Below are 26,197 nucleotides of genomic sequence, written 5' to 3' on the forward strand. Positions count from 1 at the left end.
CTGAAGCCTCTCGTCACTCTCAGAGCCCGTTCACACGACAACGGTGAAAGGATGAAAAGCAAGAGTATTGTTGCATTTCAGCCTCACGTTTACACTGAAAAAGCGTTTCCAACCTCAAAAGCAAAGTTTTAAAAACAGCCTCAAGGGTGGTATTTTTCTGAAACTCTGCCGACACCGTTGCCTAGTAAACGGTAAGTCGGCGTTTTCATTGGAAACGCTGACGTCACACTCTGCTTCGCGTGAGCACATACAACAGTCTAACAGAACGGTTGTTTTGATCCTCACGGACTACGGTGTTGAGCTTGTGCTACTCAATCTGCTGAATCTATGACCGTCTTTAACAAAATGAGCATCTGTTTACTAATGCAGTTAAAGTCGCAAATTTGGCTTGGTGTTTCTTAGTTTGGGTTTTATGGTTTCCAGGCTTTCTGCAGCCTCTTCCCATGGCTGGAGCGTGGCGCCTGGTCAAGGCCCATGGTTGTGTTGGTCATTGAATGGAGTGTGGTCAGGTGCAAAGGTGCTTTCCAGATGAAACTACAAGAGCCTGGTCTAGTGTCCTGAGCAGTCCTCTACTGATACTCGGTGCTCACTAGTGAGACAGAAGATGGGAGTTCCTCCTGTCACACACACACTGAGATACACAGCAGTGCTCTCACTCAAAGAGAAACAGCTGAGTTAGGGAAATATCTGACACAGTGAAACCAAGCCCTTTAACAGGCTTGAGACATGAGTGTTTTTTCCTTCGTCCCCTGACATCATGAAACTGCTCTCTACATGGGGCTGGTCCAGAGGTACCAGAAGATGAGGACACTTCAATGCTGTCTTCTCCATTCCCTTCAGTTTCTGGTCCTAGGTCAAATTGCAGGCCAAGAGAATCACCAGGCTCTCCAGCACTTACAAAAACATCATCTTATGCATGCCCTCAAACTCAGCTCAGGGTCAGGGTTAACCTTAAATCATGGAGTTCTCTATTGCCCTGAATGACTGAGGTCTATCAGTGTGTGAAATAAAGTGCAATTTGAGGACTATAATAGCTAAAGCCCAATGCTTAGCTACCTTGGCGGCTAATATGGCTTGGTAACTGACGCGCTGCACCCTCCACACCTGTACTGTGTATGAATAATGTCCGACATCATGTCTTGTATTTCTTTCGATTTATTTTCTCACCCAGTGGAGTCCACAAACATTCACAAAGGTCCACGATGCAATCAGCTTCACACAGCGGAGCAGTGGCCTCACGGCGCTGCGGTCAGAAATCGTAAGTGCTGCCTACCGCCTAGCAACACACGCTCCCACCAAAGGTTCCTACCTAAATACAATTACATTTATGGCCCCCCAGTGCCATAGCACCCTCTAGTGGGTATACTGGGGGTCACACCCATCAAAAGACATGAACCAGTAAAATGGCCATTACAAGGACTCTGCTGGACTGTTAAAATTGGGCCCCATGGGTCAGCAAAACATTGGCATCAAAAAGGTGTTTTATCATATCAAGAACACATCAAAAATTTAAATTTTACATTCAAAGGAGGAGAGAGAAAGTCAGCACTTACCTATATATTCAAAAACATAGACGACAAAAAACGGTGTAACCAGATCATTGATGCCCTGCACATAGCCACTGGCTGGGTGGCGAATGGCCCAAATAAACAGGATGCGTTCAAAAATCTTACAAAGAAAAAAAACAAAGTGTAAGTGGCAGAAAAAATGTGTCAGTTACACAAACTCCCCACACAACAAAGAGAAATCACATCAAGGTGAAACAGACAAAAGTCCGTTCACATCAATTCAACTATAAAAGCTTTAAATCTTAGCCCTCAATAACAGACAAGAAAAGACAAGTTTGAAACCTGATATCACTGAAAATCATTCTGTCAATAAATCAAATCAACCAGTTCAAATTAAAACGTCCAACTGGTTGCAACACACGTGTTTATCACAAAGCCTCAATTCCAGGAGGTGAGTTAGCTGCAGAAGGCCATTTTAAGACATGCAAAGCTGTTCTAGTGCAAAGCAGAATAATTTTTAGTAAATGTGCCTCATGCAGCAAGATGACTGTGCAGAAGAAGGCACCCACTGCACAAGTAAGAAAATAAATAAATGAGATGTCAGTATCTGAAATAACTACACTAAATGGAGGTTATGAAAAGTTCACATGGGTTTGATTCCATCTCTTTCTGTTACTCTGTAGACCTCTGTTTTTACTTCATTGATGTTTTGGCTTCACACTCAGTAAACACTTATATAGCTTTAATGAACAGTCCACAGAGTGTACATGTGCCGTCTTTCTTTTGAAAATGTACTTGTGTTGACACTTAATGTCTCACATGCTGTTCCATACTACATTTAAGCCAACACCTTTTAAATTGTGTGTCTGTGTGTGTTTGTGTGTGTGTGTGTGTAGGTATGTGTGTGTGTGTGTGTGTGTGTGTGTGTGTGTGTGTGTGCGTGTGTGTGTGTGTGTGTGTGTGTGTGTGTGTGTGTGTGTGTGTGTGTGTGTGTGTGTGTGTGTGTAGAAGGGAGCCATCTCACCTCTTGAACAGAAGCTTGTTGAAAGAGAGGAATAAGGGGATTAGTTCTCGGTATGTCAATGTGAATCTGCAGAGAGAAGAAGAGAAAAAAAAGACACTCAAGCAACAGGCAGGTTAGCATAGATCTGGCAGAAAAATAGATACTGACGAAAGCAGAAAAAAGCAACAGTTAGTGGATTGGTGTCCTTGATTGAAGGCGAACAGGGTTACTGTTCTGAAATTGGTAGCAGGTGTGGTCAGGTTGTGTTTTTGGGTCTGTTCCTGTTGAGGTGTAACCAGAGATGCAACAAGAAAAGACAAAAAGTTATGAAATAAAACAGTTATAAATAGAACATTGCAAACCGTAAATAAAACCCCACTCCCCCTTTGGAATTTATAAATAGTGGGAAAAATTGCTTTTCTTTCAGTCATCTCTAATGCCTGGCATTTACCCCACACAGACAGGAGGAATCAGTCACTAGAGACCCGTTTCCACCAAGCAGTCTGGTTTAGATCAGTTGGAATTAGATCAGCTTGGTTTAGATCACTAAAGTTTGGTACAGGTTGGATCAGTAAATCCTGATCCTGTTTGTGTTTCGACAACCAGCCCTGTCCTTCTTAGTAGGTGGCGTGTAAGCTGGACGTTGATAGCTGCGTCAGTTATAGAACAGCGTGATGGCATAGCAGCACGACACACCGTACCCGGCTAATAAATCCAAATAGGAAGAAAAACGTGCCACAGTGATTGGCATGTGGCTCTATGTTACAAAGAACAATCAAGCTTTGTTTCAGAGAAGGCTGTGAGCTGCCAGGACAAATACAGCAGCTGCTGTCAAACAGGAAGTGACCATTCTGTCCACCAATCAACAGACTGCAGTGTTTCTAGCTCCACCTTCTCGGATCGGATTGGTTCAATTTGGCACCCCAATGGATGAGTCCCAAAGAGTGGAGAGGTATGGGTCAGTGATTTGGGGACCTGTCCTGCTTTAAGTCACAGGAAACAGCATAAAATACATGCCGTACCAAGACAAACTGAACTAAACCACTTGGTGGAAACAGGGTTTTCAGGGACTGGTTCTTCTTCAAGACTTCACTCTGCCTTGCAGCTGTGTCTTGTTAGTTGACTTTGCATTAAAAGCCAAACCTTCCCAGTTCGTAGCTATAACACATGTTGAGTCTAGTTCCTTAAGTACATAAAACTTGAGCTGGGCATGCGGTACTGGGTAGGGATCCCACGGATGCTGTATCAGTACTGATATGTTGGACCATTTCTGCTGCAGATTTTACAGTTGGATTATCCTGAATAACTCCTCGATCCTAATGTGCTCAACATACTGTACTCTGACACTGCCAACTCATCTGGTTTCTCCTGGTGGCACAAAACGACAGCGATTGGTCCCTTGCCACAGTTGAGCTATTGTAGCATAGCCCGTATGCCTCATGATGAACATGGCACTTTATGGTGGTACACCACCATGTGATACATAATGTGCCAGCTTCTTTTAAGAAAAACATTTGATGATGTGGAGCTTTTAAAGTTAAATGAGCATGACATGTCAAAGACCCAATAACTGTTAAACCAGTGAATCACAGAACACCTTGAGCTTTTGTTTGATAGTATATTTGTGTGTGTTATTTGTCTTGGACCACAATTACTCCATTTCAGATTGTCACCGCAGATACACAAATGACAGGCAGGCAGACTGGTCAGAAGAAAGCCAGGGGGAAGGCAGGACAATATCTGGAGCAAAGCCAGCTTCAATAGTTCATACTGGACAGGCTAAATATGGACAGTTTTGGGACAGAACTGTCCTCCCAGTCCAGTCTGCTCTGCCCACCTTACCTCTGTCACCTTTGGCTGCAGCACCAAAGACTCAGGGCTCATCCTAGGAATGTCTATGTGGATCTGACAGCAACATGGGAGAAACAGATGTTAAACACACCCTAACACAGGTAGGGACAGCCGTCCGGGCAAAGGTACATAAGTACACACACACACACACACACACACACACACACACACACACACACACACACACACACACACACACACACACACACACACACACACACACACACACACACACACACACACACACACACACACACACACACACACACACACACTCAGAGGCTATAACTTAAACACAATTTGAAGACAATAGACTGATTTGTGGTAGAAGTTGCAGGGTGACTGTTTCTCCATTAAGCTGGCAGTAAAATGAGTGTTAGAGATATTTTGCCTACAGTTTGGATTGGCATCAGAATCCAGTGTAAAAAAAATCATCACTGAACTTCATTTGATACCATTTTCAAAACTGCCTTGATCAGACGCCCTGGGGCGTGTGCAAAGTGTCCATGTGGTTGCAGATTGGTTTCCAGCTTAGGAGGCGTTAGCTTTAATTTGCTAGAACTAGGGATGCTCCCTTCTGACAGGCGTTGATCAATAGTGGCCGATATTGCCATGATGGGAAGGTATTGGCGCTCTCAAAATGACCGATCAAACACGGATAACATGAAACCCACGAGAATTACTATTTGAAATTGAGCATACAAAGCTGGAGGAAAACGTTTCCGTCCAGGTCACGTAAATGGGCGCTTGCGATTGGCTGTCTCGCTTTGTTATGTCACGTGGTTGAGCCCGCTCTCAGGCCTGGAGAGAGGGGACAGAAAATGGCGTCGCCAGTGTGGGAGTTTTTTACAGTTTCAGAAGCCGACCAGAAATATGCAATTTGTAATGTTTGCTCAAAAGAAATTCCCCGTGGAGGAAGACACCAACGGAGTTTCAACACCACTTTTCTAATTCGCCATTTGAAGACAAACTACATCAAAGAATTTGAACAGTTCGAGTTGACGAGGGCCAAGGGAGAAAAAGCTAAGCAGGAGAAACAGCCTCCCCAAACATCACTTTGGCAGGTAACAGTGACAAATGTGCTAAAACGGCAGCAGCCCTACGGCAACGATAGCAAAAGAAGAAAGGAAATTAACGCAAAAGTGATGGAGTTTATCCGTCCGGATGAGCAGCCGCTGTCTGTGGTAGAGGACGCAGTGTTTGAACGCCTTGTGCCCATTTTACTGACGTTTGTCTGCCGGAGTTATATCAAAATGTCTACAAGCACATCGAGGGCCTTATGAACGACAATATCGCAGCAATCAGCTTCACGAGTGATACATGGAGTTCGAGTGTATGTCCTATGTCTATGCTGAGCCTAACCGCAGAATTTATTAATGAAAACTTCGTGCTTATAAAAGAAGTGCTTCACTCTCAAGAGTTTCCAGGCTCGCACACGCGGAGGCGCTTGCAGCAGCATACAGAGACATGTTCCAAATGTGGGGAATTTCGAGGGAAAAGCTTCACGTTATTCTACGGGATAATGCCAAGAACATGGAGAAAAAGCTGGATCAATCTGCCACTGATGTTGCTTAAGGAGAAATAAGTCTTAAATGTGTGCCCACTATCAGGCAGAAATGCCTGGGCTGAGATAGTTACAGATGGCACAGAGAGCAATGTTTTTTGTTGTTTTATTTTTAATATTATTTCTCTGTCTGTGCACTGTGCCATGGCTCTCTCAAAATTGGTCCAAAAGACACAAAAGAACTTGTTACATAATGGGCCTACAGATAAATATACATGTAAATTCTTTGTTTAATTGCTGTGCACTTTTCTGTCTGTCATGTCTTCAAATGCAGAAAAACTGACTTGAAATCTAATTTAGCTTTTGTTATTGCCTGTTAGTGGCAGTTTAGTTAATTACCTTTCCACAGGAAAGCTATTGTTTAAACTCCAAGCTCAGGAACCTTTGGAGTGGAATACTGCACATGAGATGTAAACATATACATTTCGTTTGATTTATGATTGATTATATTTGACTTTATACAGCCTTTGCAAGTTGTCTCAAAGAGTAAGAGTCTCTAGTGTGAAACGTTGCATGTTCTCTGCAATAAAACAGATTGTCAGCTCATCATCATACTTTCTCGTCTCCTATTTTAATACTCAATGTATGGTACACAATAATGAATCATTTGCTGTTTTCTATGCTGTGATCAGTGATCGGAAATATCAGATTGGCAGATATTGATTTCAATGATCGGTGATCGGCGATCTGCACTAAAAATGCTGATTGGAGCATCCCTAGCTAGAACCTTAAAAACAAAAAGCCTAATCGCCCCAGGCTTTGCTAATGACAACACATTAGAGGATCATACATGTTTTTCTGCCCTCTGCTGGTGGTCGATTTTTAAATGAATATTTTACACAACCGCTAGATAGGGGTAGTTAAATATTACTCCTGTCAGCTAAGAAGCTACAAGGTAGGCCTTGGCATCTCCTGATAGCAATGGGAAGCTAGGTTCATACACTTCCTGTTTTAATGCAGCTTAAAGTTTTAAGCTTGGTGAATGAGCTCGGGCTTCATTTTGTACATCAAACACACACAAAATGTGAGTGGGCATGTCACCAACAACATTAACAGATATCTGAAAGAGACAGATGGTCAGTGTGGACAGGAGGCACAAACTATGGAGAGATGGTCTCAGGATGAATGGACATGGATAAAAAGAAACACAGATGAACATTTGAATCAATAAATAAAGACTAACATATCCATGCAGTATTTATCTATTTCCCACTGCCACATGGAATTTAAGATCAAACATCAACACATGTGGGAAAAACTTTTAAGGACAGAAAAAAATATAACAGAAGTTTCTGCTCAGTGACCAACACGAACAGTGTTTGGGAGTGAAAGTTTCTTTTGGACACTTTCCAAACAGTCATCATTTTAAAGTGTGAAAGCTCTGTGGGACCAAAGATGAGATGGATGGTAAAAGGACAGGAGAATATATTTTGGGTCATTAATGACCCACTTGAATAAACTTGGGCTTCAGTCATTTCTAGCCTTTTGCAGAGAGGAGAAAATACTTTTCACCAAGTCAAAGAAAAGTCTTCATTTTAGCAATTCTCTTAGATTTAGACCCGCTTTTAGTGAGGAGATTAAAAACTAATGGAAAGGAAAAAAACAGAAGTGTTCTTCAGTAACCAACATCCAACAAATCTGGTGAAAACAGTGACTCAGCTCACACGACCTACTCTTCTGTGTAGGGATGGGTAACAAATGAGGTACTCTTATTGGAACCGACCGAATTCTGTCAAAAGTACCGAGTACCCGTTCACATAAAATCAAAAGGTACCATGTTAAGGTACCTTAAATGCATCCTTGTGACTGTGAAGGAGTGGATGAGTAGGTGATTCTCCCTGCTGGACATCATCACAGCATTGCAAGGTTGTATATTGAAGAATAAATATGTTAAACTGAAAAAATGTGTATTTTATTATTAAACAAATTGATATATCTCACCACCTAAACACAAAAAAGTTCCATAAATTGGTATCGTTGAGTACCGGCACCGATTGCCAGGTACCAGGATATTGGTACCATGTTGTTTCAAATGTGAAAGGTACCCATCCCTACTTCTGTGCCAGCTTCATGCTGCAGGAGCACATCGGTGTTGGAGAGAGACTATCTGCAGTATAGAACTTTGATCTTGAGTCACAAAGTTCATATAGATGTACAAAAAGCCTGAGAAGTCATAAATATCACCCCAATTCAAAAATGTTGGCACAATATGTTTCAGACAGTTTTGGGGTTTGCAGTTCTTTGAGGCTCTAAATGACCTGAAAAAAAGTGCAAGGACTCCAAAACGAAGCAGTGATGGTAGGGCTGGCGATGTCACATGCTTTAACCAAACTAGATCCGGTTTGATGGTTTAAGAGCTGATGCTCCAAAAGGGGAAGTGGGAGGAAGGTCCGAACAGAATTTTTTTGACCAGGCAGTATTTGACTGTGATTATATGGAAGCAGTTACTCCCTTAATCAGCAGGGGACACTGTGAATTTTGAAAAATGTTGATTGTGTCCTCAGGCTCCCACCCCTCACAAGCACAAGTGTTGGTGCAATTCTGCTGATGTTTGGCTGAGCTGCTGACCACGGCCTCTGATGAATTTCTGTCACACACTAAAAACTGAATCTCTAGAGTGCAGATACACTGAACTGCCCAAGAGATAAAACTCGTAGCAGCATGATGTGTGTTATCAGCTTTGACTGAATGGATGTGTTCAGGCCATGACACTCATTACACATGATACAACAGCCCATTTATCTTTGAGGCCATGCCCTGAGACTAAGTCATAGAAGCTTCAAGACACAAAGACATGTCATGGTTCAGACCCAACTTCAAGGCATCAAGAACAAAATCAGAACAATCATTTGTTTTTTTTTAAATGTATACATTTTTAATGTAGGCTTCTGACATGTTTTTATTGCACTTCTTTTAGTTTAATATAATGGTTTTAAAAAAGAACCAAGGTGTTGTACCTGTCTGTATGTGTCCTGATGATTTTCATCATTGCGAGAGTCGTAGTATTGCTGGATAAAGCCAAAGTATTCCTCTCTCTTTCTCTGCAGGATGCTCTCCCTTCTCTCTGCGTTGGCTGGTAGGTAACCCTAAGAGAGAGGGAGAGGTACGAAGAACAGAAGCCATGGCATTGATGAATTATATGTCAATAAAACATCCTTGTTTCTGATTTTTCTGTTTCATTTGCCTGACCACTGTATGTGCTGGATCTGTAAGGAGCTCAGTGTCAAGTTTAGAGTTACAATTAAGAAATAAAACTGTCAGAAAGCTTGGATAAGCATCAACACTATCCTCAGTGGGTCAGGACCTTTGAATTTTTGATAATGCTGACAAGATCAAGTTCCTGTTTGTGAACCTTAATTTGCTTTGATTTGGTTTGTCAAATTGAACTTCACCCACAAACACACACATTTTACTTTGGAATGATGCAGCATGCTTATTTTCAAGACATCTGACATATGTAGGAGGAGGATGTACTTTAAAATAACATTTGGATAGACGGATGCAGAGAGACCCTCTGTACCCACACACACACACACACAAACACACACGCACGCACGCACGCACACACACACACACACACACACACACACACACACACACACACACACACACACACACACACACACACACACACACACACACACACACACACACACACACAGGCAAACATCACTTTTAATGACTTTTTTTCTGCACATTAGCTATTGTGCAGTAATTAATGGGAGAGTCACAGTGTTCAAAGCACAAGTCTCTCTGCAGAAGAAGAGCTGCCCACCATGGCTTAAAGAGTAAACACACTGCATAAATCATCTGTATATTTTTTCACCATCCAATTCATTCTCACAACATTCAAAAAGAATGACTTTTACCAGTCTGTGGTCCTATAAGCTGCAGAGCAAAATTATAACTGAGTGAGTGAGTGAGTGAGTGAGTGAGTGAGTGAGTGAGTGAGTGAGTGAGTGTGTGTGTGTGTGTGTGTGTGTGTGTGTGTGTGTGTGTGTGTGTGTGTGTGTGTGTGTGTGTGTGTGTGTGTGTGTGTGCTTGTTCTCTCAATGTTTTATACTCTTCTGTTTGTGCAGTGTTACCTGTTCACCTCTGTGCAGTGGAGTGTCCATGTGATCATGAGCTGAATGTATTTTCTAACAGGTTCTCTTTGCCCCTAGTAAACCTTTTTTTTTTTTTTTTGGAAATGTGTTGCAGCCTGTGTGTTGGTGAAACTTACTGACAGAAGCTTCCATGTGATTGGTCGGACCTGTCTTGGGATTCCAGACCAGCTGAGTTTCCGTAGTTCGTCTGTAAAAAAGCAAAACAAAGCAAAGAGTGTCTAAGGCTCATGAGGGCTATCAGCTCACATTAACCAACAACAGTGTTTCCCTTGCCAACTTTAACAGCCATAAAAATGAACTAATTCACATCCATTTCTTACATTTAAAAGATAAAACACTGTGTTATTATTCTTAAGCATTGTTCAGATATCTACACAGAAAGATATTACAGGTGAGGATTTTTTAAAACCTTTTTTTATTTAATCCGCTTAGTAACATTAACGTACATGTTTTTTTTAATAGTGCCTTTTAACGCTGCTACCCTGAAATATAGCGTACATTTGTATCGGATGCTCTTTGCATGCATCCTTTTTTGGTAAAGGATTTCTTGCCGCTTGTCATCCAAGTCTCCCACTCTTTGCGCAGTGCGACTTTAAAGGCCCAGTTCACACTATGTCCAGTGGCTGTAGATACTTAAGCAGACCGGTTCGGTTTGTCTCCGGATGGCCCACTTTTTGCTGCGTTTCCACTGACTCATCCCGGGACAGAACCCTAAAAACCGAGACGAGCCGACCTACTTTTTTTGGACCCTTTCGTATGGGTGCCAGACTGAACCGATCCGCTCTCAGAAGGTGGAGCAACACTGCAGACCATTGATTGGTCAAAAGAATCGTCACTTACCCCGACAGCGGCTGTATTTCTCCTGGCGGCACACAGACTTCTCTGAAACGAAGCTTGATTGCACTTTGTAACAGAGAGCTACATGAAAATCACAGAGAGGATGAAATGCTGCATGTCTTCCATCCGTGCTCTTTGTTTACCTTGCCCGGTTTTTCTTCTTTGTTAATTTCAATAGCGGGGTAAGCTGCTAAGGCGTCGCACTATTGTTTAACAGCTGCGGCTTCCGGCATCCGGCTTACACGCCAGTGATGGCAGCTTTCACAGAAACCGTTACATGAGCCCCATGCTGTCCATAACGAGCAATGCTTTTTTTGTGTGAAAAAAGCCACCAGTCACTTTGAGTAACACTGTGAGCCAATCCTTCATTATGCTCTCCGTCGTCTAACCTTTCTCATTGACTTTCACCATGATTTCCTTTGGGAATTTTTCCTTTGGCATTGTCAGCTGCTTAAAAACTACCATTGGTGGAAGCTTTAGTCCTGATGCTGCGCAGCTTTTACACAGGTAAAATGTGTTCTCTCATGGCCGCTTGTTTTCAGTGTGACTGAGAAGTCACCTTTTTTATTTACAGTCCGAGTGAGAGGCAGTTCAAATATCAGAGATACTTCATCGGCTGCTGTCTCTGCATCGCAAGCGAGACAGCCCCCCGTTTTCACACTTTATACTGCAGACTTCAAATACAACTCTGAGTCCTGTCACATCCAAAAATACTCAGATGACACTGCTATTGTGGCGTGTATCCAAAATGGACAGGAATCTGAATACAGGGATCTGATAAAGGCTTTCTGTGACTGGAGTCATAGAAATTGTCTCCTACTGAACACCTCAAAAACAAAGGAAATGATTGTGGATTTCTGAAGGTCTGGGCTCTGCCATCAGCCAGTTAACATCCATGGGGTGGACGTGGAGGTGGTGCCAACCTACAAATATCTTGGTGTTCATCTAGACAAGTTGGACTGGTCCCTTAATACAGATGCACTCTTTAAGAAGGGGCAGAGCCGTCTCTTTTTCTTAAGGAAGCTCAGATCAATTGATGTCTGTGGAAAGCTGCTGCTGATGTTTTATCAGTCCGTGGTAGCCAGTGCTTTGTTTTATGGTGCAGTCTGCTGGGGAAATAGTTTAAAGCAGAAGGACAAGAGGCGACTGGAAAAACTGGTGAAGAGAGCTAGTTCTGTGGTTGGATCCAGTTTGGACTCACTGGAGGCAGTGGTGGAAAGGTATACACAGAAGAAAGTGAAGGCCATCATTCGTCACACTAATCACCCACTCCACACCATCCTGGACCAGAGAAAAAGCAGCAGTGGACGACTCACGTCTGTGCGCTGTAGGACGGAGAGATATAGAAGATCATTCCTCCCTGCAGCCACCAGAGTCTTCAACTCTTTAATATTTGGAAGATGAGCTACAAACCAAATGAATTTCCCTTCTGGGATTAATAAAGTATTTTTTATCTTTTATCTTTATCTTTTATCCATATTTATGATTTCATCTGGCCTGATGGAATTCTCAGCTATCTTTGTTAGAATCAATGGGCGGAATGAAGTAAGTTGCTCCTCGTAGTCGGGAGGGAGCTGCTGACACAAAGTCGTGCGTGCCCTAACAGACAGGCTTTTCCGTTTCATAAATCTAAAACACCACAATGGCCCACCTTTAAAATCTTCTATTTTCATCTCGTTCGCAATTGCTTTAGCCTTCAGTCTGGTTTGTACAGTGGAAATACCACAGCCGCCTGCTCGCTGTGTGAACCCAGTTCTCCAGAAAGTTTTCAAGCTCTGGCCACCTGCTATGGTTACCTCTGAAAGCTTTGGTCGTCTTTTTGCGCTGGCTTAGTTCTTCTTGCTGGCCCCTCCACCTTCTCACCATTGATTCATTTATGCCAAGATTACGGACAGCAACTCTTTCCTTTTTCAACTGCCAGAGTGATAGCTTTTAACTTTGAGCCACATCATATACTTTTCATCTAGTATTTTCCATGTTGATGAGGGTTAGTACAAATGACTGATTTACAGTAATTGAAGTTGTGATTGATCATACAATTTAATTGAACCTCTGTGAACTACTCATTCATTTTATTGATCTACTCTTGTTGGGCAAAATGTTTTTCCTGCCACAAAAAAAATAAAAATAAAAATGAATGAGCCACACCGTAGTATAAGCCGCAGTGTTTAAAATGTATGAAAAAAGTAGCGGCTTGTAGTCTAGAATTTATGGTACCCAATGTTCATTGTGCTATCTGCCTCAAAAACCAATCATCAGATGATCGTTCTGACTGCTGACATTTAAAGACGTGAAGTGACAGTGAACATGGGAAAAACCAGACCAACTCATGTGACAAGAGTTGTTGTTTCACCTGAAAACTATTGTACCCTACAATTAATCAGAACAATCTTCATGAAATCATCAAGTAATTTATTAAGCGCTCAGTCAATTGATGAACAAAACCTACTGACCTTCTAACTCTGCCTCTCTACCAAAACTTCCCCCGTCTTTCTGATCTGTACCTGAAGTTATTGGAGTGGATTGTTAGACCCGGTTCTCAGACTGGCAGACCATGGTCAAAACTTAGCCTGAGGTAGTGCCATCATGGATCTGTTAGCAGGACATGCTTTTTAGACAAATAACTGTCCCCTGGGGGTCACTCAGAGGACAAAAATGACCTTTTTAAACATCTCTCAGAACCTTTTTTTTTCTGTTATTTTTTTCCTGATTTTCTTTAAGCTGGTGTGTTTGTACCCAGGAAACAGTCCGAACATTAGGACTGATACGGTGTGTTTCCACCAAGCAGGAAGTTTGGAACAGTCAATCCTGAACTTTCTTGGTACTTCAAACAGACTAACTGACCACTATGAAACAAGCCTGATTTCATTTTGACATATAAGTAAACAGATTACATGTCGACCATTGCCTCAATCTGTGTGTCCCTGTCACTGCTCAGCTGGTGTCCATTTTGAAACTGAGAACAGGTTTTTAAACTAGATAATACTATGTTAAGACCCTGATTGCGCATGGCCATGAAAACACCAATAACCATTGCAAAAAAAACTGAATATGCTCATAGTCTAGTTTTATAAACCTGAAAATCCCCCCTCAGTTACTCCTTTTCCAACCTGAATATTTGGTCATGTATGCGCCTATTGTGATATCCCCATCCAAAGGAACATTAATTTGTGTCCTGCACAAGTTCTGTTCACAAGGAATCTTGGTCTTTTGAGTAGGGATGCACCGATACCAATCCTGACATCGGGTATTGGTGGATCGGTGCCCCTCAAAGCTGGATCGGTATTGGTGGGAAGGGGCCGATCCATGATGCCGATCCAGCAACCAGCTTTTTCCCCTTTTCTTTTTGATTAAAGCTCTTGCATACTAGATTTGGAATGTTACCTCTGATGCACTTTCTTTGTTTTTTTGCTGATTTACCAGTCTAAAAATATTACAATTGAATATTAATTTCTACACATTCTGAAGCATAGTTTTTACCAAACTGCTGGTTAACATTTATATATGTTATAGTTAAATTAAATATTAATCTAAGTAATTCCATATATTCATTTTTTGCCTTTTACCCAAAACACGACCAGCCTTCTCCCACAGTAGGGCATGCAGGTTATTATTTAACACTGGCATCAGATCAATATCAGTCAATACCTGAAGCCCAGGTATCGGTATTGGTACCAGAAAAGTTGGATCAGTGCATCCCTACTTTTGAGTACAGGAAGTTCACAGTGCTGCTTCTGTTGTTATGGATCCAGGAAGAAGAAGAAGAAGAAGAAGAAGAAGAAGTAGCAGAAATTATGTTTTTCATCCACTGAGATGTGTGTGTGTGTGTGTGTGTGTGTGTGTGTGTGTGTGTGTGTGTGTGTGTGTGTGTGTGTGTGTGTGTGTGAGTGCGTGCGTGCGTGCGTGCGTGCGTGCGTGCGTGCGTGCGTGCGTGCGTGCGTGCGTGCGTCGCTGTTTTGATCAGGATACCATGTAAACAGTTTGAATGTTTCGGAAACCAGAATATTGGCCTTAACCTGAATATTGACTGAATGTTAAGGTAGCCAGCATTGTCTCCATCCTCTGCTTTCAGTGTGGCTGGTACAGACACACATGTAGCATGTGTCTGTAAGGAAGGCCAAGGAACTGAGCAATGCTCAGCTGATCTATGAGGAGGAGAATAAGCAGTGCAGCGGATGAGAAGAGACCAGGTCATGTGACAGACAGGGGTTCCAATTGTTGACTGTGCTTAAGGACACTGCTTTGCACGTAGTCACTTTTTCTGATATTAACACCATCAAGTGCCAAATGTGTATGTTTTCTCCATTTTGCAAGTAAAATTCATAAGGTTATGCACCAAATGACAGGTAAGCATTTGTACCACTAAGTGTGCTAAGTTGAAACTACATTAAAACATATCTGCAGTCTCTCTCCCTCCTGGTGCTCGGCTGTCTACATGTCAGGGCTTTGCAGGGTCGGGCTGACACACAAAGCCCTATCAGAAAGCCAGCCACTATGTGCTGCAGTTAACTCAGCTGAACAGCAACAGCCCCATTCTGTGGTCACTTTTTGCATGTCTTACAGGAAGCTCTTTATGTATTCATTACATGAGACATGAGATGATCCATGTTCATCCAATGAGAGTAGGCCCTTTTTCCTCCTCCCTGAATAAACACACAGCAGTGATCAAATGTAGAAAAAAAACTGTTCCCAGGTGTTTGTTGAGAGAGTCATTGCACAGGATCTAATGTTTCCGTGGGCTCCACACCTTTAAAACTACCCTGAGGTTTTTCCCCAACCTCTCAGCATGCATCAGCACCAAGTCACAGCACCGTAAACGCCTGAGTGAAGGTTCTCACCTGTGGTCCTTTGGGCTGCAGAGCAAAAATTATAACTGTCTGTGTGTGTGTGTGTGTGTGTGTGTGTGTGTGTGTGTGTGTGTGTGTGTGTGTGTGTGATGAAGTGTGATGAAGTGTGTATGGGCTTGCTCCTTGGTGTCGTCCTGTCAACCTGCCTGTCAGGCATCCTACCTGCCTGTGTGCTTGGCTCTGTATAAAGGCCAGTAAAAGCAGAAGACAGCACGAGGCGAGGACGTGCTGTCAATCAGTGCTGGCTGAGCAGAAAGCTGAAGGGAGCGCAAGGAAAGACAGTTGGCAGGCCGAAGCCATGCACTATTCAGGCGTCATTCAAATGGAGCACAACCACTGAGGCAAGACGCCACAAGGTTCCTGGCAAAAACAAACATGCAAATACCACACGCAACTCCGCCATTTCTGGTGTCAGTATTTAGCAAACACAAACTTCCTCACTAAATCCAATAACAAGTCTGCACCGGATGAGCTTTTACAGTACAGGTGATAGCACCAAAATCACAACTCTATAGCTGCGTTTCCACCAAGCAGTACGGGTCGGTTCGTCTCTGTACGGTGCGCTTTTAGCAGCGTTTCCACTGACTCATCCCGGGACGGATCCCTAAAAACCGAGACGAGCCGTCTCACTTTTTTGGGACCCTTTCGTATGGGTGCCAGACTGAACCGATCCGCTCTCGGGAGGTGGAGCAACACACTGCAGACCGTTGATTGGTCAAAAGAATCATCACTTACCCCGACAGCGGCTGCATTTCTCCTGTCGGCTCACAGACTTCTCTGAAACGAAACTTGATTGCACTTTGTAACAGAGAGTTACATGAAAATCACAGAGAGGGCGAAATGCTGCATGTCTTCCATCCATGCTCTTTGTTTACTGTGTCGCATTGCCTTCTTTGTTGGATTTATTAGGGGGTAAGCTGCTACGGCGTCGCGCTATTGTTTACCAGCTGTGGCTTCCGGCATCCAGCTTACACGCCGCCCACCACGAGAGGGCACAGTTTGCTGTGGAAACGCAAACGGGATGAGACTTAACTGTCCCAAACCGTCCCAAACCGTACTGAACCGACCCGTACTGCTTGGTGGAAACGCAGCTTATCATTCTGGTTTCACTACAGCAGTACCAGTAAGGCTGGTTAAAGACGCACCAATTGCAGCTCCTTTGGAAGATAACGTTTCCTAGTTTTCTTCTTCATTTGCTCCATTTACATCAATTTTAGCAAATGGCCTACTTCAGCAAATGCTGCTCGTTCAAACAATTTAATTCACTAACACCATCGCTGATCAAAGTACATATCTATGCTATGTTGTGCTATGTACGGTGGCTGGTAGGTGTCAGCAGATTTGCAAAAGCCACAAAACAATGGAAGTAGGGTTAGGGTTAAGAGGTCAGTTAGCCCAACAAACACAGAAAAGTTGTGAAAGTAAGTGAATGATTTTCTCTTTTAACTTCAGCAATGTTAGCACTACAGCTGTAATGCTAACATTATGACATGAATGGATTATAAATCCAAATATAAGACCACTCATTACCGGTAAATATATAAATATAACTATAAAGAATAACACATGATGAGACTTGTACGAAAATAATTTACTCACTTTCAGGATGTGAGGTGCAAAGGAAGGTGAAAAAATGACAATTAAGACGCAAAACAACAACAACAAAAAAAAACACACAATGGTCAAAGATGAGAATAGCTGAGTGAGACAACAGAACTCTTCAAGAACATTGGTATGGATACTACAGACTTTTAGAAAAGCATTTCTCACCCAGATCTGTGTTGGGTCCAGCCAACAACTGCTTGAACTTATCCAGACGAGATGCCTCCCTTTCAGTCATGGCCAGGGTGCCAGATGTGTTCTGGTCAGCCATGCGAGCCACAAGTGGGATGACGGGCGGCCGATGGGGCAGAGACCGTTGTCTGTGAAGAGCTGCATGCTCACCTGCTGCATCTGGTGGGACAGCAAATATATAAAACAAACTTTCACAGACACAAGATACACACAAAACCCACAAGATCCTGTATTAAATTCCCTTTGCTTTTGTGAAACATGTGAATACATGTACATGCAACAGGCTACAGGTTACCAGCGCTCTGTGCCGTACTGATGGACCTCTGGCTGTTTTTTGGACAACGACCTCACTATCTTCGTCCCAACTTTACAGAAAACGAGTTTGATTTTACTCGACTGTTTCCCGCCAGCTAAGTAAAATGTTGTCCAAAACCAGGACTAGTATTTGTTTTGACATCTGTAATCATTATTAACAGGTAAATATCAAATCATGAATCCCCTCAACCACATTTACTCAGCTGATATTATGTTAAAAAAATACATTTCTAGATTAAATGAGCTGCTGTTTACTGTTACTCTGTATGGCACAAGTTAAGAATGTTTGCTGTCACAATGATAAATCAAACCCTCAGTACACAGTGAATTTAAAATCATCTAAACTGTGTTTCAGCTGGCAAATTTAAACAGTACCTTAAGAGCCCCTTCCACAATTAACTCCTGACCAAGGGGCAACATCCAGTTTAGAAAAATGAAGCCTATGTGGAAGTGCTAAAAGTTGCTGTTGATCGAAAATGTGCTTGAGGCTGGCTACAGAAAGACCAGACGTGACATGCGCACCAAGCCAAAAACACAGACTTTTGCAGCATGAAAAGATGAAACACTGTGCGACTGACGGGCCTCCTTTAGCTGTGAGAAAGGAAGCTCGAAGCCTGAGTCATATCCAATGTGGCTGCGTCAAACGATTGCCTTCATTTCACTGTTTCAGGAACAGATGGGTGATGTCACTGAGATTACGTCCATATTTTATACAGCCTACACTCCTGACTCTTTTTACTCGTTGATGCCGCGTACCAAAGAATTATAATATTGTGAAAGTGCTTTACTTTATGGAACTCAAAGGGTTAACTTCTATAGAATATTGACAGTAGGAAAAGTAAATTAATTGAAGCAGTTTTCATTATGAATTTTATGATTAAGGCTGACAGTTCATGGAAACCAAAAATCCAGTATCTCAAATTATTGGAATTTTATCTTAGATCCATAAGAAAAAGATTTTATTCCACACAAATGTTGGCCTTCTGAAATCAATATTCATTTATACTCGCACTACTTGATCAGGTCTCCCTAACCACTAACACTCGCTCCTCCTTAACCATTAAAAGTCATCTTGGTAAAAAAATAAATATTTTTTTTTAAAAGTTAGATTTTTGTTTGGTTCATAACATAACCAATTTTACATTCTGAAATATCTGATGGAAAATATGAAACTTTCTTTAATATCGGTGGTTTTATAAATGCACCAATAGATTGTCACATTTCAGGACCTATCTTTCAAGATTTCCAAATATATATTATATTGCAGTGCACACAACCAGTCACCCAGGACAAGTTAAAGGCACATTGTTTCCATGTGTGTGCTGGTAATTTTGAATAGCTGACAATAGGCCCAGGTAAACTGATCACAGTGTGAATGGTGAACTGGCTGCAGTTAGCTCTCCTCTCATTCACAATAACTGTATACATCCTGTGTCTGGCACAGGATAATCCAGCTAAACTACATTCTTTTTGACTACGCTTGAAGACTTTGCTCTGAAGCTGGCTTTGTTGAAGAGCTAGTTAATACTATGGCTGGAACAAAAGTAAGAGCCTGTGGTAAAGAGGTTAATTTTTGGAAACGTGATCGTAGCAGACAAAGGAAGAATTATGACCCCAAATGAAAGTGTACACAAACAGTAGCTAAGCTAGGAGACAGGGTTTAAAGCCCTGAAGAGGCAAATGGAATAACTTTTAAACATTGTCCGAGCGTATTGGACACAGCAGGGTGAAAGACAACTCAAAGTTCAGAGGAATAGTAAAAAGGAAGTAAAAAGGAAAGGGCAGGTGGCTAAGGCTTTTTATGACAAACCGTCCAGTTAACATCTTTTTCTAGTCTGGTGGTTTTTCATGGGCCAGAGTACCCAATGTTTTAAGTTGTTCTGAGACTAATAGTAGTTCGTCCAGGTTGTTTTCTGTACTCCTTTCCCTTTGCATCTCTTCTAGGACTCACAAAAGGTTTTTTGAACAAGTTATTTGGAAACAATGAGAAGTCTAACTTTCAGTACAAAGGTGTCAAGCGCAATGGTTTTTACTAACCTTTAGGAGACCCAATTGGAGCTTCACTGTGGGACTTGACTAGGCGCCCATCAGTGTAAGGGCTGGTTTGGGAGGCAAACGACATCTCTGGGCTGGTCAGATATTCCTCACCCAGTCTGTTCTCCTCATCCCCTTCTTCACCGTTCTCCTCATCCTCTACCACGTCCTCCTCCTCGTCCTCCTCCTCATCGGCTACCTCGTCTTGAGCACTCTGTTCTCTGTGCTCTAAATCTGTTTCATCCAGCCTCTGCCTCTCCTGCTGCTTGCTATGATTTTCAATCACCTGCTTGACAGACAAGGGAGGTTATTGGTCATCTGTAATCAGAGTTGTGGACAGATTGTATACACCTCTAGCTAAAGAACACAGTGATTCAGTCACTTTAAAAACATTCTTTAAGAGGCTGTGAGGAGGACCTGTTTGAAGTGGACTGCAGCGCCACCTTTCGGCCTGGAGTCTCACACTCACTGTGGTGAAGACATGACTCCTAACAAGGCGTGAGTTTGTTTAGGAAATGATGGAGTTCATATCTTCGTTTCAACTCTACCAGATACAACGCAACAAGTTAATTTCTTCAACAATGATGTAGAGCTATGTAGTTTAGTGGTCAGCTATATTTAGCTATAGTCATATGGAGCCAAAACTATGACTTTAATGTTTGGTATTGAAAATAGGATGTGGCATTGAAAAACATCTCCTGACACTGAAAAAAGAATCATTGGCACTGAGAAATGTGTATGAAAAAAATAACTATATAATGGCATCAAAACAGGAAATGGCATTGATATCGTTTTGCTGAAGTTAAAAACACAGACATCAAATTTTCTGTAACATTATCATTGTGTCCAGCAATAATGCTGAATGCTCATGACAACAAACAGCTAAGCCTGTGTTTATGCTTTAGCTTGTGTTTTAGCATTTAGCTATTTGTAGCCTTCAGCTTATGTTTTACTTTTAGCCTGTGTTTTAGCTTTTAGCCTGTGTTTTAGCTTTTAGCTTGTGTTTTAGCTTTTAGCTTGTGTTTAGCTGTATGTTGGCCTTTAGCTTGTGTTCTAGCTTTCAGCTGTTTTAAGACTATAACTTGTGTTTTAGCTTTTAGCTGACTTAAGACCTTAACCTTGTGTTTTATACTTGAGCCTATGTTTTGGTCTTTAGCTTGTGTTTTAGCCCTTTAGCCCTTGTTTTAACTTTAGCTTGGGTTTCAACCTTCAGCTTGTGTTTGCATTTTGACCATTACCTCATGCTCTATTACTCTCCTGTTTATTTTGCTTCTTCTCTTCTTAACTTGTTCCTGTCTGATTGGATTGGGAGGCTTAGAAGTAGCATTTTGGAATAACCAAGCAGCAAACTTCAGGCTAAGAAAATGAGATGATGCGGAAGTGCTAAATTCTGCTGTTTCTCGAGTATTCGCTTGAGGCTGGCTCTGGAAGTAAAGGACGTCACAGACACACCAAGCCAAAAAAAGCTGTTTTCAAAGCAGAAATTAACCTATTTACAGCCTGGTTAAAAAAACGCCTTCTGTCTGAGTCGCTAATTTTAGCATGGCACACACTGTGTGGGGGAAATATTTTTCTAACTCAGCCGTTCAGAGGATATTAAGATAGCAAGCTCGCCCAATCAGAGGCATAGCTCAGGGTCATGTGACTGACAGACACCCTATAGCTGTACTCGAAGTCCTTGCCACTCCCAATACGGCTGCTATAACAGATGTGCTTAATTTTCTGTTTTAGGAACAGATGGGTGACAACGGGGAGACAACGCCCAGTAATTATGCAGCCTATGGTAATAACCTATATTGTCGTGATTATCTCATTTTATATTTAGATCAGGATTAGGTAAATATCTCAAATTGAGACTTTTTCAAAATCCCTTAAATTCCTCACAGCCCCTTTAAATCTTTGACTATTTTTTCTTTAAATCTTCATAATTATGTTGTTGGAAAAATGTGATTTTTTTTCTAGAGATCTAAATGTAGAGGATAGGTGTTTACATTCATATTAATGCTTTATATTGGACCAAATATAAATCTAAAGGATTCATCAGGCGTTGAATGTTTTATAACGAATCAGTTTTCTGTTCTTCACCTTATTGGCTGTTTCCATGACCACCTCGATGTTAAGGTTCTGAGCAGCTATAGCCAGCAACTCATCATCATCATCCCCAACATCCCACGCATCACTGGTGATGCTCTCAAACTCCTGGAAGGTGGTAGCCTTCTTGGGTTTGTTTGGTGTGGCTGGAGGCGGCTTGTTCCCTGCCTTAATCAAGCTACAAGAAAAAGACCATGAAACAAAGAAAGAGAAGTTAAATCAAAGTGAGTTGAAAAGAAGGTGTGGGGTGAGGATGCTGTTGAAGAGAAGAAAAGACACAATATGCCTTTGTCCTTATTGAGCTACATTACTTATATTAATAGAATAGAATAGAATAGAATAGAATAGAAAATACTTCATTTATCCCCGAGGGGAAATTCAGGTGTCACCGCAGCATTTAAGAAAACAAAAGTAAGAAAGAAAATAGAAAGTGCAAAAAAGTCCATAAGAAATTAGATGACGACATCCCGTCCACAACTCGTCCACCACTCTCCAGCCCAGCCAGTCTCCACCTCCACAGGGTCCAGGACTGAGCCTCCCCAGAAGTCTGTTCAGTATCTGTCTCCTGGATCCTGTCTGCTCACAGCAGGCGAAGCTCCTCCAATGTGGTGCCGGCGTCCGATGTCAGCTCCGTCAGCCACGTCCGTGAACAGCACGATGCCGCTGGGTTAGCACGGCTAGCTCGTCCATCCCCCGGGGCTAGATCCCACGTTCCCAACAACAATGGATGGAAGGACAGGTCCACGTTGTCACCTCCCAGCTCACATCCAAGAACCAGCACGTCGTCCTCACCTCCTCCTCCTCAGCTCGAGGGAAATCATCAAGCCCTACATTAGTTAGCACTGACATGCTACAGGCTGCTAACGGCTAATTTCGCATGTAAACAATGCAGCCATGGTTACATGTAGGATCTCCAGACAAACACAGGAGAAAAGTAGTAAAAAATACCGCCGAAGCCACAAAAAGTTTGGTGTCCGTGACCGACAATGAACCATACAAAGTGATGATCCACTCCAAATACAAAGATGACGAAAAAGAGACGAAAAAATTACAAGAAACGGACAAAGACGAGAGAGCTGCTGCAACAGGCAGCTACTTGGGTAGCGCCTAGCAACGGAGGATAATTAATGGATAATAAGTCACGAGTCACAGCATGAGTCACACTCTCTCACTCTGCCACTCTAGTGGGATCCAGGATGGGATCCACCTGCAGGCAAAATAAGTCCACTTTTCCTTCCCAAGTCAGACTCTAAATGTCTAACATATTAATCTGCACACCATGTCTAAATGTATTATCTCTTTGTATACTTGAAATTAAATGAGGTATACAAACTGTCTCTATTCACTACAGAAACATTGGATTTATCAGTCAAAACTGGCAGGCATGTAGTCTGCCCATCTAAACCTAGTGTTTGTGTAAGGTTCGAGGAAATAGATGGTCCTGCACCACGACCCAGAATAGAAAATAAATAGATTGTTAACATATGCAGCACACACCATCTGGTGCATTCACTCACGGACAGTGGAGTAAACATGCATAAATCGATGGGTCAGCGGACCAATAGGTGCCGATTTCCTCAATTTCTGGGAATTGGTGATTGGCCCATCCTTACATATAAAACTGATCTTGCATACCTCCGGGAAAGTCTGACAGCCAGCCATCATCACTTTTTTCTCTGAGACCTAAAAACTCAGGACAATTTATTGATTTTTTTAAGTTAAAACATTAAGATTTTATTGTTTCACAGCAGGGCTGGGTATCGCCACTGATTTTCTGGATCGATTGGATTCCGGTCCACAAGGTCCTGGTACGATTCGATTTACAATCCGTTTCGATTTGATATCGATTTATTTAGTATTAATAAAGTTTCAATACTTATTCTACTTTTGCCGGAGCTTTGAGTGAAAAAAACAGTGCCTGAAATCAGTCTTTTGTTTTCAGTAACTATGCAAAATTTACTTTTACATGGTTATTTTTCACCATGTCCACCTGGGTTGTGTTTAACAGCACATTTGTTCACATTTTCATAGAAAAGATTCACATTAACAAAAAAAAGTTGTTGTTTTTTTTACTGGTGCTTGTCTTTTCACTACTTCTTCAAAGAACTGATTCTCACGACTTGCCAACAAAACTGGTATCATTATCTTTGAAACTAACTCACTCATATTTTTTGTATTACAGCATAATGCATAATCCAGTTCTCTCCTTTGTGAAAACAACATCCCTCCACAGTAGCTATTTTACAAACGGGGCAGAGTGGAAGAACAAATCAAATGCGCCCTTCCCAACACAGAGTGTGTTAATGTAGCAGCTGCTCTCAGAGGACCAGTCTGAAGACAGTGAAGTCATATCTCCTGTTCAGACTCTCAAGATTAAACATTTTGTTAGTTGTTGCTCACACGAGCGTCAGCTGATTAAAAGGAGGATGATTGACAGCGTTTTCTCATCTCTGACACAGATGTCATCTTGAAGCAGGACAAAAACACTGAAACAGGAGGTCTGACGCTATCTTTCTGTAGTTTTTATCTAACGTTAAACAAAGTTTGTTACGCTAAGATGGCTGTATGCCAAAGTTAGGATCTCCTAATGAACTTAAGTCTGTCGAGCATGAAGCGACGCGCTGATCTAGATGTATCCTGGGCTGATCTACACTTCATATAATCTTGCAAAAACTTGAGATATACAGATATATTGTATGAATATATATCCCACATTGACTTGCAGAAACAAAATATTCTGTACGGAGCACCAGCGGCCTGCAACTGAAATCTAGCCGCAAAAGGGAATTTTTTCTTTTTATAAAAAGATTGATCCTTAGACTTTATGAATCGATATCAAATTTTGAAAATGAGAAACGATTTTTTTTAACCCAGCCCCATTTCACAGGTATAATTCAATGATTTTTAATGAAATAAGATTGGACCATTGAAGGTATATGCTGTCAGTTATAAAAAAAATAAAAATTGGTATCAACCCAAGTCAGTATCGGCAGGTCAGGCTTCTAAAAGATCGTGATCGGCCAGAAAATTGTGATTGTTGCACCCCTAGTGTAAAGACAAAGGATTGACACCTTCTTTAACAAATAACATCAAAACAATGGAAATCACATAAGCAAAACAAAGACAATATTATTAAAGTCAATCCCTATAAAGACAGCCATATAAGAGACTGGGTCTTAGCAACATCTGTATATTGCTCGGCTGGTTCTGAGTATTCAAATTGAAAAAAACAGAAAAAAAAATAAATTCCTCTTAATGTCCTACGAAGTAGAACTCACAGAGATGATAGGAGGACGAGCTAGTGTCCCTGTCAGCTGTCAGATGGCACAACAAACATGTACAGCTTCCTGTTTGGGAAGTGACTCAAGGTGAATACTTCCCATCAGATGTTTTCCTTCATGGGGAATTAGAGTGGAAAGAAACTATCTTTCAGTAAATGACGTGAGTGAAAGCGTTAGCTAGTGTTCCTCAGTTTAAGAACTGAACACATGTGAACATTAAAACACACCAGCAACGTTAAGTCCGCCCAGCATCATTACCAGGCATGAACTCGGGCTTTTAATTGAATCAAAATCATACTCACTTAGCGTGAAGTAGTGGGTCGAAAGGTGGATGCTGTGCTCCATAAACATGCTGGATGCTAAGGAAGTGAAACAGGAAAGCACATAAATGAGCTAACAAGCTAGCAACGTCGGCTAATTCGTCCGTAAGCAATACGAATGTTTATGTGAATACTTCGAGCAAGCGTCATGAAAACTACTCTAAGTATTACAACCCCTGAAAGCAATGACTGCAATACGACTGTTTAATCATTAGTTATAGATAGCAATGTAGTTTAGTTTGCTCAGCTGTTGGCCGCTGATAAACGAGGGATCGGCTAACAGCCGACGAGTGTTAAACTGTCTATGCTTCAAAGAGATCCACAAACAGAAAGCTAACGAGGAGAGACACTTACATGGTCAGTTAACTGAAAGCTCTGCTTCGTGTTCAAACATGCGTCTGCTCTTTAAGAGTAAATCCCCACAGAGAAAAGTTTATAAGGACAGTGACTCACAGGGACTAAAGAGGAGACTGGCTCTCTCTCTCTCTCACTCACACACACACACACAGAGAGAGAGAGAGAGAGAGAGAGAGAGAGAGAGAGTCCAACTTAGAGACTTGCGTCTTTTTAAATACTTTCTGCTCCCTGAGAGCAGTCCACATGCACACTGGGGAAGTTAAAGAGGGGACAGACTCACACAGAGGGT

The 26,197-nt window shown here is 41.9% G+C and overlaps 1 protein-coding gene across 2 annotated transcripts in view; it reads right to left on the bottom strand.

The window, feature by feature from the left end:
- Positions 1 to 26,197, bottom strand: part of tbc1d22a (TBC1 domain family, member 22a) — a 48,691-nt gene that overhangs the window by 22,180 nt on the left and 314 nt on the right. The window contains exons 2-9 of one of the 2 annotated variants that reach the window (XM_074697713.1): positions 25,534 to 25,590; positions 21,945 to 22,128; positions 19,863 to 20,145; positions 17,487 to 17,669; positions 10,149 to 10,219; positions 8,884 to 9,012; positions 2,533 to 2,598; positions 1,554 to 1,668 (exon numbers count right to left, since the gene is read on the bottom strand). In XM_074697713.1, the coding sequence (XP_074553814.1) occupies positions 1,554 to 1,668; positions 2,533 to 2,598; positions 8,884 to 9,012; positions 10,149 to 10,219; positions 17,487 to 17,669; positions 19,863 to 20,145; positions 21,945 to 22,128; positions 25,534 to 25,590 (1,088 nt within the window). Of the gene's footprint in view, positions 1 to 1,553; positions 1,669 to 2,532; positions 2,599 to 4,353; positions 4,417 to 8,883; positions 9,013 to 10,148; positions 10,220 to 17,486; positions 17,670 to 19,862; positions 20,146 to 21,944; positions 22,129 to 25,533; positions 25,591 to 26,197 lie in introns of both variants that reach the window. The other variant, XM_074697715.1, reaches the window with a different exon arrangement.

This window comes from Halichoeres trimaculatus, unplaced genomic scaffold (genome assembly GCF_033239565.1).
Source record: "Halichoeres trimaculatus isolate MK-OKI-2021-1 unplaced genomic scaffold, fHalTri1.1 fHalTri1_scaffold_21, whole genome shotgun sequence".
NCBI classification, from domain to species: domain Eukaryota; kingdom Metazoa; phylum Chordata; class Actinopteri; order Labriformes; family Labridae; genus Halichoeres; species Halichoeres trimaculatus.